This window comes from Rhododendron vialii, chromosome 11a (genome assembly GCF_030253575.1).
Source record: "Rhododendron vialii isolate Sample 1 chromosome 11a, ASM3025357v1".
NCBI classification, from domain to species: Eukaryota; Viridiplantae; Streptophyta; class Magnoliopsida; order Ericales; family Ericaceae; genus Rhododendron; species Rhododendron vialii.
In genome coordinates, this window is record NC_080567.1 from 28488851 (window position 1) to 28501021 (window position 12171).

General features: G+C 36.2%; 1 protein-coding gene across 1 annotated transcript; it reads left to right on the forward strand.

Annotated features, from left to right (window-relative positions):
- Window positions 1-335: 335 nt before the first annotated feature.
- On the forward strand, window positions 336-1430 carry LOC131306313 (uncharacterized). Its single transcript, XM_058332467.1, has 2 exons — window positions 336-769; window positions 1160-1430. Exons 1-2 carry the CDS (start codon window positions 418-420, stop codon window positions 1336-1338), a joined length of 531 nt encoding a protein of 176 aa, XP_058188450.1. The 5' UTR covers window positions 336-417; the 3' UTR covers window positions 1339-1430.
- The last annotated feature ends 10741 nt before the right edge of the window (window positions 1431-12171 follow it).

A 12171-nucleotide genomic window follows, 5' to 3' on the forward strand; every position in this document is an offset into this window, starting at 1 on the left:
AAAAGTATTGGGACATCACATGGCGATACCCGAAAATTACTAGTAAATAATTAATTACTCACAAGCAAGTCTTCATTCACTGAACTTTCGTCTCTAGACTACCACGCGCTCATGGAATTATAATTACTATCTTATCACAAAATGCAAGTCCAACGAAGCTCATATTCATCGTCTTGAAAGAGAAGGGTGCACTCATCAACTTTTGGCCATTGCATTTTGAAGAGGAATTTTTTTTCGAGATACCGAAAAATACAAGGAAAAAAAGGGGATGAACAATTTGGGGCAAAAGGAGTATGATAGAGTATGTATGTACTATCGGTAAGTTAAATGCACTGACCAACCCAAACTAAACGAGTCTTGTGTGCCAACCAATTAGATTCGGTTGCATGAATTCTATTTTTAAAATGACAAAGTCTGATGTCCTCCCTTTCTTTCTACTCACACTTTTGCCATTGCGGTAATTGTAATAGTGCTGTTATTGGAAAGGCAACAGAAAGGATTTCATCTGCTGAATGGTATGCTTTGGTCTCGGCCAATCTCGGGTTGCTTCTGGGCCTCATCCAGATATATCAGAACCGAAAAGATTCTCTATTTGAAAGTCGCCCCGCCACCATGGCCATTTCCCTCGCAGCACTATGCATCTCTGTCTTCGCACCAGCAGCTCTGCTCAAATCCAAAGCAGTGAAAGTGGAGGAGAAGGAGGAGGAGCAAACCACTGGGCAATTTCTCTACAGCCATCGAATCTGTGACATGAATGTCCTGATCTCAGGTATCCATGTGGTTAAACCCCTTCGGTTTTGTCGATTTTAAAGATATAATTTCACATGGTACCAATTATATCGGTTTTGCAATTATATGAATTGGAACTGACCATCAATTGCAATAACCGAATCAATCCATTGTGCTTTGAAGTAGTTCGATGCTATCAGTTTTAGGCCTCAAAATGCAGTAGTTATCCAATTGTACAAATACAATGGTTCTACTTTAATTGGTGTACGAATCTTAATTTTAAGCCCAAAAGTGAACCAAAATTTGATGTTTAGTATTTCAAAACCGAGCGCGCCGGAACTAACTTAAAAACCGATCAAAATTGTCTGCTTGGGTTTGATTGATGCTATCAGTTTGGTTTGACGGTTTTCTTTTTCATCCCTGGTTTCAGGTGTTGTTACCCTGTCATGCCTTGTATCCATCTTCGTCGCAGATGGGCTCGTTTGGATTGTGTTTGTCGCATGTGCTTGGATCGTCTCTGCTCTATTCGTGGCTTGGTGTTTCTTGTTTCTACCCATTTTAGGAAGGAACAAATCCGGCCATAGTGAATCGGGGCCCAGAAGGGTGTAATTCTCCATCTTGCAGCATTTGTCACATTTCCACTGTCCCTGATCCTTATACGTATATGAACCAAGATAAAATGCTAGTAAGAGCTGTATTATGGTCGAATACTAGGTCTATAGCTTAAATAGAATGTATGACTTCCCTTTTTAATCATATGATCACGTGTGAAGCATCACAATATAGACCACTTAAAAGTGATGAGAATGTATAGAGATCTTATTGTCAACTTATTGGCCTTGTATATATGCTATTTGCAACCTTGTTAAATTTTAAATACCGTATCTTGCATTATCAACACTATCATATTAGTCGCCGCGTTCATCTCCTCTAAATGTAATCTACCTAAAAAAAAAGGAAGACACAGAGCACAATTGAATCAACTAGCCTGCCCCAAGGAGTTGCACCACCAAGGAGTTGTACGTTTCAAAATTCCGGTTCTGCTTCTAGTAGTACTCCAATAAGCAGTAGTCCATGAAGAGAGAGAACTCCGTGAAATCCTCTGCCTCCGTTGATTTCTCTGATGCACTCCCATTGTCGCCCTAAAATTCAAACCAAATCTGGCTTTTCCATTACCATTAGAGCGCTGGAGCTTTCACTCAAACTTTTACTCAAATTGAAGATTAAAATTTTTATTTATGGTCCAGATATCTCCCATAATCTGTAACCTTGGATTTTCAATATGGTCCGTGTATTACTGTAACGACCCTGATTTTTGGTAAATAAAAATTTCGTTAAATATTTAAATTTTATTTTAATTACTTGGATTTCTTTTAAAATTATGTTTTTATTTCTAATAATCCATCATAATTAGATTTGAGATTTATAAAATTATATCTTTTCGTCTCGGACAATTTAGTCATTTTCTAAAAACAAGTATGATTGTAGAAGCACTTGTATATTTTCTTAGCAAGTTAAATAAAATCCTAAAATTATATTTCTTGGCTAGAAATCCTACATGGCAAATAGGATTAGCTTTCAACCGATTAGTTAGGAAAATTTAACTACCATTTCACTTAGTTACTTTCTCCTATCCTTAGGTGAACCTTATGAACCTTTCCAACCTACTTGAACCTTTTAGATCTAGGGATGTAATCATTATACCTCATGACTAGTCATTTCAACCTTACTTATCTTCATTATTTCTCTACTCATTGGATAATAATTATTAGAGAAATTTTTATCTCTTAGATAATAAACATTAGAATTTGCCAATGAATATGTGATTTGACAAGACAAATCATGAATCATAGGAAGCCATCATTTTGCTTCCAAAAGAAGTAAACTTAGCCTTGTCATACATGCAACCCTAGACTAATAGCCCTAAACCTAATAATTACCTCTAAACCTAATAATTACCCTCCAAGACTTACTTTCCTAGATTTTCTCTAGGTATATATATATATATACATACCTACATACATAGTACGAGAGAGAGAGAGAGAGAGAGAGAGAGAGAGAGAGAGAGAGAGAGAGAGAGAGAGAGAGAGTGTGCATATGTTTGGTCACTCCCACAAGCTATCTCATAGCCAACTTCACACTCAAGCCTAATGACTACATGACAACCCATTTCTAGTCTACTTTAAACACAATCCTAGCCTTTTATTTTGTTCTTTCTTGCAAGCAATCTCTCTTAGGACAAGACAAGACCATACCTATCATAATTGCCCCTTTACCCATTGGACAATAATTGCTAGAAAAAAATTTATTCATTGGGTAATAGAAGTTAGTCTTGCCAATGAAAGCCAAGATTTTTGCTATAAATAGCACTCCATTCTTGCTATTCAACTCACACCTTCCATCCTTCAACTTCTCTCTCTAGAAATTCTTGAGTTTTTTACTTTGTTCTTGCTTGGTTCTTAGTGTTCATGAGTTCTTCAAGAAACTCATCTAAGACCGCCACCAAATCACCACTCGACCACCCTTTCAATCCAAAAAGTTTAGTAGTTTAGTTAAGAACTAGTTTCGAGAAAAACCTTTTTCTTTCGAAGCTACCGTAAGCTCACCGTAGGAAGTCGCTCCGTCCAATAGTCAACTTACTTCCGTAGCCGCCCTACCACCAATAAGAACGGTAGATTTTTCCGTTCTCACTATCTCTAAGCATATGTAAAGTCCCATACACGCTATCTCTAAGTATAAATGTATATATTGTTGTTTTGTTTGAAATGTATGAGAATTTGAAAAATATTTTACTAAAGGCTTGAAAAGAAATACTCCCTCCGTCCCACTTTGTTCTACTTGTTTCCTTTTTGGAACATCCCAAAAAACTATCTATATCTCACAATCCATAATATTTTTTATGATTTCGAAAATTGTTTAATAAAATAATTGAGATCTATCAAACAATATCCATATTGAATATATAAAATATTATAGATTGTGAGATATAGACAATTTTTTACGATGTTCAAAAAAGAAAACATGCAGAACAAAGTGGGGCGGAGGGAGTATGACGATGTTGAACATATCGACCTTATTTTCTGGAAAAACATATGTTGTTTTGAACTTCCCTAAAAGAAAGAAAGAATGGATTTTGAAAATATAAACTTGATTGAAAGTATTCGTATTTTGACCTTAAGGATGGTTATGAGCATATATATGTGATTACTTAAATTACTTGTGTGATAAAGCGTAAGTGGCATCCACTTCAAAGACGTCTGTAAATGTGGTGTTATACTTTAAGTTGTGATATGAGCATGATAAAGTAATATAGAGTTAGATGATCTTATTAGTTTAGTTTCAAGATTATAATGAATGATTTATGATTACATATGTGAAAGGTTTTATCGCGGAGTCTTTGCATGAAAACGAGACATAAAAATCGAGAAAGTAGAGACATGACACCTATGGTGTGTTAATGATAAGATATGTTTTGAAACTGCAATGTGGCCGGACTTAGAAGCCCATTGTGTGTATGAAAACCGCGATGTGGCCGGATTTGATAGCCCATCGTGTGGATTGTGAAAATCACAATGTGGCCGGACTTGGTAGCCCATTGTGTGTATAGAAATCGCGATGTGGCCGGACTTGGTAGCCCATCGTGTGGATTGCGAAAACTGCAATGTGGCCGGACTTGGTAGCCCATTGTGAAGATTGCTGATGTGGGCGGACGTGGTAGCCTCATTGGTAATGTGGCTTGGTTATCCGTAGAGAGGAGCCAATGCAAATTTTGTGTGCCAATGGGAACCCGGCGCTGCGGAACCATTGTGAGAATACTCCGGAGACCGGCGTGGTGGAACCAAGGTTGAGTGTGTAAAAAGCGGATTTTGAAAATGTTGATTTGGTAAATGAAAGGTGAAACCAGTGACACGGTCTACGAAATGACGCGTAGGAGAAACTCAGAAAATCATGGACACCAACGTTAGTTTGAATAGTGAATATGGATGTGACATTGTTAACTATTTTGTTAGCTATGTATGTACTATGTGGAAATCGTTATCTAATGTTTGTAATTTAAGAGTTAGTGGGTATGAGTTATTCTATTGAGCTCTCGTAGCTCATGGTGTTACCTTTGGTGACCCTGACATATTATACTGGTGGCGACGCTGGTATAATGTGTTAGACTTTGTAGATGATCAAGGTGAGCTGTACACCTTGGAGGCCTTTGGAGTTGAAGAACTGGCTAGAATGGAGGAGCAGGTAGAGCTGTAGTTAGGAACCCTAGTTTCCCTCCCTTTTGTAATGAAAATACTCTTATGGAGATTGTGATGTAATAATGAACCAGACTCTATTTTGAAGTTCCAATAAAATTGTCTATTTAACGTACTCAAAATTAGGGGCGTTACAACTACGGTATACTATATATGTGAATGTAACAAACACATATAAATTAAGAAGATATCCATGTTGACCCTTTCATCCCAATTACTCTACACCAAAATTAAAACCAAACAAGACAACGAAAGAGGAATCAAAGACAGTAAGTGAAATGGTTAGCCAGATGATGCTAACTCATGGCTTTGTTGTGGATTTCTTCTACGGGAATCGGGCAAGGCAGGTTCAAGTAATCCGATCTCAATCGCATAAGATGAACGGATCAAAAAGAAAACCCTTATAAGATGAAGAAACCATAGAGAGAGAGAGAGAGAGAGAGAGAGAGAGAGAGAGAGAGGTCACCTCTAAACTCCAGGGGTATTTGGGAATTGGGAGCATCTGTGTTTTATATTTTGGTGGAATGTATTGTGCAATAGGTATAACATTTAAGAAATATATGCGAATAATACATTTTTAAGGTCTTTTACTTTAATTGAAATGAAAAAGTAAAATTGGAAAGTACAAAAAAACTCATGTTTTCGTAGGTTGTAATTTTGCCCCCATGAATTCAGAAAACATATACTTACTGATATCTGTTGGAACTAATTTTTTACAGGGCCCTATCAATAAATATGATAAAATTTATGGATATTTTTATATATTTTGTGGGGTCTGGAGTAGGCCCCACATGATGTATAGTGGTCTAAGAATTTATGGACTTTTTAATTTTATGTGACGGATTTGTGAGCCAGAAGGTTTGATCCAATGATGATGATGGCTGATCAAGGACCATTTTTTTTAAGAAACAAAACATACCATTAAACAACAACTAAGACATCATATCATACAATATCACAAGGTCCGGAGTAGGCCCCACATGGTGTGTAGTGGTCTCAGACTTTGTGAGACTTTTTAATTTTATGTGAGGGATTTGTGAGCCAGAAAGTTTGATCCAACGATGATGATGGCCGATGAAGGACCATTTTTTTTAAAGAAACAAAACATATCCATTAAACAACAACTAAGACATCATATCATACAATATTACAAGGTTCACTTGGCCAAATTATGCGCAGGGCACACAATATCACGAGACACTTTGGAAACACACAAATAGTCAAATTACACAACAAAATTCCTTAAAATATTCTGCAAATCTAAATTCGCCTTGGTAACTTCTTCAAAGTGGAGTTTACAATAATAGAAAAAAAAAAAAGGAAGTGAAATTTACAAATTTTGGGATTGGGGGAATCTACTGTCCCAAAGGAACCGTAGAGGCTGACAATAGAAGAGGGAGGAGAGAGAGATGTAGATGCTCTAATCTAAACTCACTCTTTATATATAGTAGGGAAGCAATATCAGGTGGTTGTTTGATTGTTGTTTGAAAGGTTGATTATGGATGGAGGTGTGTTTAAATCAAATGGTTGTTTGATTTTCCTTTGACTCTCCATTAAAGAAAAAAACTAATTTTGTTTTGATGATTAGGGATTACAAGTAGGGTATGTTTAAACAAGAATGGTGGTTTCACTGCTTACTTGAGTTGGCATCATTAGGGAAACGGGAAAACATAAAGAGTAACAACAAATATGGGAAATACTTGCCACTAAGAGACAGGTGGGTCACTTAATTCCCACTACCTTTGATTTCTCAATAAGAACTATTGTATTCAGCACCCAAAATTAGGGCTACTAAATAAACCAAGCTACTTTGAATTTGAGATCATATCCGTTCGTTAAAATTAAAGCTTGTTCAAGACATAAACAAACCAAGCTTGAGCGCTTTTTTGAAACTCGTTAAAACTTCAAACTAAGCTTAAACAAGATACTACTTGACTTGTTTGACTTGATTAAAGCTCGTTTGAGATCGGCTCGGCTCATAAACAAGCTAAGCTCGAATATATATTTAAAGCTTGTTAAGTTTCAAACCAAGCTTCATCAAGTACGCGCTTAGCTTGTTTCGCTTGTTTATCACTCCTACCCAAAATTCACAATTTTGACCCCACAATAGAGCTCGTAATTTGTCCTAAAGTTGTAGTTTTCAAACTCACGTATCAAAAATCTTGGCTCTGCACCTACATGGAGCTGTAATTTTTAGTCTTCAATAGCCAAATTTTGGCTTTCGGCTACGGGTGTGGGTCGTGTGGCGCATTGCTGTGGTTGCTACAAAATTCCAATTGGATATATAATGAACCAAACCAAACCGAGCCTTAAGTCCCAATCACTTGGGGTCAGCTACATGAATCTTTTTCCTCCATTGGGCTCTGTCAAGAGCCATTTGTTCACACAAACCTACTATACTCATATCGTTGCGTACCACAGCATCTAATGTCAATTTAGGTCTACCCCTCCTCGTAGCATTGCTACCCAAAGCTATCATATATGCTCTCTTAACTACTACATCTCCTGGTCTACAGTAGGCATACCCAAACCATCTTAGCCTATTTTCCCTCAACTTCTCTTCTATGGGTATTACATCTACCATCTCACGAACTGTTTCATTTCTAATCTTGTCTTTTCTAGCCTTACCACACATCCACTTTAACATTTTCATTTCTGCTACACTCATCTTGTTCACCTGTTGTTTCTTAATAGGCCAGCATTCTGTCCCGTAAATTAAGCATCGTTGGTCTAATGGCTGTTCCATAGAATTTTTTTTTCAATTTTATGGGTATCCTCTTGTCACACAGTACACCAGTAGCGCTCCTCCACTTGAGCCACCCCACTTGAATCCTATGGGTCACATCATCGGCAATCTCTTCATCTCTACTAACGAGTGATCCTAAGTATCTAAAATGATTACTCTTAGGTATCTTTTAGTCTTGGATCATTACTCTTTCTTTGTGCGAACTGCTGGTACCATTAAACTTGCATACCATATACTCAGTTTTACTCCTACTTATTCGAAAACCCTTTGACTCTAATGCTTCCCTCTAAATTTTTAATTTTGTATTAACACCTCTAGCGATCTCATTTACGAGGACAATGTCATCTGCAAACATCATACACCATGGCATATCCTCTTGAAATTGTCTAGTCAATTTATCCATAACTAAGGCAAAAAGGTACGGACTCAGGGCTGACCTTTGATGCAACGATTGAGCAAGAAGTGGCATCCCTGGTAGCTGGAGCCACTGCCGGTAGAGGACCGGACAGAGAGTTGGAGCCACTGCCGGTGATGGGGACCTCCATCCCTTCCAATGACCTGCTTCCCATTGCTCCACTTGACTCAAAACCCTACTGGTTAATCGTCGCGAAGAGTGCGTGGACTGTAGAGAATCGTTATTGACTTCGAAACGAGTATAGATGCATACATATATAATATACTCCGTATTTGTTTAGAGAGAGGAGAGAGAAGAAGGCAAGGTGGTCGGGAGCACAGAGTGTGAGGAATGGAGGGATGGTTCTTTGGCACTTTAGGGTTTTTGCATCAGAGCTCTGTTTGCCTAGAAAAGAAAAGAAAGTGAAAAAAAATCATTCTATTAATTTGTTGGAAGAAAAAATCAAGTTTAGTGAATAGTACATTTTTCTTCTCATTTTCTGCCTTTTTTTTTTACTTTTCTTCTTGTAGGTTCCACACAAAGTCTTAATTGGGCTCCTTTAAATCTACTCTTTCCCTTTAGACGAAATTAAATTCAAGGTCCAAAACTCTGTTTGAAAATTTTTTTATTTTCAGTTTTTTATTTTTATTTCTGATAGTTTTTGAAACAGACACCATAAATATGTTTGTATTACTGTTTTTGTTTATAAAATACATAATCAATTTCACTAGCTAACGAAAATTCTAGAAACACAAAAATTACGTTTTTTATTTATTTTGAAAACACTTTCGGCAGCCTAAAACAAATAAACAAAAACTATTATGGTCACCAAACATGTTTTTTTTATATTTTTTAATAAATAAACAAAAACTCATTTTTTGTTTTTTCATATAAAAGTACTTGTTTATATGATTATATCAAACCAAAAAAGTTATTCTTGGGATGATAAAAAAGAAGAAGTTATTCTTGGATTATTTTCTTGGAATTGGGATGGTGCTGTGCAGTGGTGTATGCAGCACCGTGCTGCGCACTTTCCAGCCATCGGATCATGCATCTAACGGCTTGAATCTTATCTTAGCAATGAACAGCTATTGATCGTTGGTTGCAAATATGAGATCCGAGCCGTCGGATGCACGATCCGACGGCTCGAAGGTTCACAGCACGGTGCAGTAAATCTCACTGCGCATCATCAACCTGAAGTCCATTTCCTTGGATGTTCAAAAACAAAAGATTATTTTTCTTGGTTAATCTCTAGAGGGGGGAAAGGGTTCGATTGTGCTTTGTAGATATTGCCTAGAAATTGCCCATGCCTTTGCGCACGATACAACATGTTTTTTTGAACACGACTAAGATGAATTATCGAGTGTGAATTTTTTTTTCCTTTCATGCACCCTCACACTAAAATCTGAGTAGTTCAACTGCGCCCATGCCAAAAGTCACTAATTTAAAAGCATTAATATAAGAGTACTGCTACCAGTACCGACCAAAACGTAGGGATATCGTACTGACGGCCGCCGCCGACTACCGGACGACCGATCCGAGCCGTCCAAAAATTCTATTAAAAAAAAACCCGAGAGGGCCCTCGCGGGAATCAACGGCTTCCGAGGTGTATAGGGTACTTAATCTAAACACCGTATTCTTCGTATATATATATACCTCGGATAAAAAAAAAAACTTGTAGAAACTTGCCAAATAAAAAACTAACTATTTTTTTCACTAGTGAATCCAAATCATTAAACTTGATGTAGAATACCAATAAATTGCCTTTCCTCCCAACTTGATTCCCAATGGAGTTGGCAAATGATCATTCCATTTGTAATGAACATTTTATTCAACTTACGCAAAAGTGTTTAGGAAGTAAGGAACCACAATCGTAAGAGTACTCCAAAGAACTGGTCATTATAGAAAAACTAAAGCTGACTAAGAACCATATTTGAGAAGCATACACAAAGTGAACGAAGAACTGGAAAAAATAAGATTCAAAAAACTGAAAATTGGTGGGTCAATTTTCGACCTCGAGAAAAGTTCAAACTGAAAATTGATGTTGGTGCGTATGTCACACACTAAAGAACAAATTAAGAACTAATTTTTTAAACAACTTATTTTTCAATTCACCGCCATCAAGACTCACAACCATTTTAAAAAAAGAGAACAAAGAGTCATACCTCTGGAGAGAGAACTGGAGAGAGGGCGAGAGTGAGGGAGACAGGCAAGAGAATTGAAAAGAAAACGTGGGAAGAAAATGAAAATGAGAATGAACGGCAATTTCTAGTATAGGCATTCTTCACCCAATTCACCCAATCAACGGATTTACGGCAATTTCTCTTACCCAAACATTGACTGTATATAGATTTGCCTTTGATTTGCCTTCTTACCATAAATGTTTTAAATTAAAGTAGGAAGCTTCGAATCTAAACCATATTCCAAGGCATGTTCTTTTGAAAAAAAGAAAAGAAAAGAAAAAGAAGTGGAGTAACATACTTCTCTCATGACATTGCGCACACACTAAAGATCGAACAAATTAAGAACTAATTTTCTAAACAACTTATTTTTCAATTCACCGCCATCAAGACATACAACCATTTTAAAAAAAGAGAACAAAGAGCCATACATGTGGAGAGAGAACTGAAGAGAGGGCGAGAGTGAGGGAGACAGGCAAGAGAACTAAAAAGAAAACGTGGGAAGAAAATAAAAATGAGAATGAACGGCAATTTCTAGTATAAGCATTCTTCACCCAATTCACCCAATCAACGGATTTACGGCAATTTCTCTTACCCAAACATTGACCATATATAGATTTGCTTTCTTACCATAAATTTTAAAGTGCATTTATTGCCGTTTAAGTATATATAATGTCTGCCAATATATGGTTATTGCCGTTTTCAACTTTGCCTTACCGTATAGGAATAGGAATAGCAATTATTGCCGTGAGAGGCAATTAATTACTAGGGTCTTAGAATGGAAGTGAATAAAGGATGGAAATTTATGCAGAAAAATATGTTACAAATTCAACGGTAGAGGAAATTTATGCGGGCCACCACACCGTCACGATTTGTATTATAGATGGTATAATTAACATATTTGTGTACTCCTTCTGTCCACAAATAATAGTTTAGTATTTTATTTTGGGTTAATTCTTTAATTAGTCCATTAAAAAAAGTTAATGTGTGAAAAATTGTACAATTATTATTTTGTCCTTTTAAAATTTTAATGGGTAAATAATTAATCGATAAAAGTGGAAGATAATCAGAAAAAGTAAAAGTTGATGTGAAATGTGTAATAATGATAGCTCCCTAATAAAAAAGAATAAAGTACTATAGTTTACGTGTCGTCGAACACATATACGAATTTCATCAAAAAAAAGTGATACTAAATATAGTACTCAAATGTGATCACATACTTTTGAGGGGAAAAAAAATCTCCCCTCGGTGTGCGACCCAACATTGGCGAAAGGTCCTAAAATCCTATAGTTGAAGCAGGGGTGGCACCACTCAATAGAAATCTAGTTACATATTGTACGGAAAAATTCGAAAAAAAAAATAGCTATAAGGTCATATAACTAGGCTTTGTCGTGGGTTTTTTATTTTTTAAAAAAAGAAATAAAGGCTTGCTTCAACTCTATTATGGTGTGCAAATACAAAACATATGAAATATATATATATATATATATATATATATATATATATATATATATATATATATATATATATATATATATATATATATAAGTCCGTCTCCCGTAAGGACCACCTCATTTTAATAAATTACGGATCTCCTATTTCCCGATCTAATTTCGATGATCCAAGCTACTCAATGTGTTCAAAACGTGATTTTAAGAGTATCCGCGAGAAATCAACAAAAAAAAAGATCGAAAAGAGCTTCATCCGGGTAGTCCATATATATATATATAGACTGAACTCTAAATTGCAATTTTTACAATATTTGTGCAAAGTAGAGTTTTTTTGCCTAGTCGAACCACGTTAGTTTATAAAAAAGATTATTTATTCGAATAGTTCATGAAAGATCTGGAGTGAACTCTAAATTGCAATTTT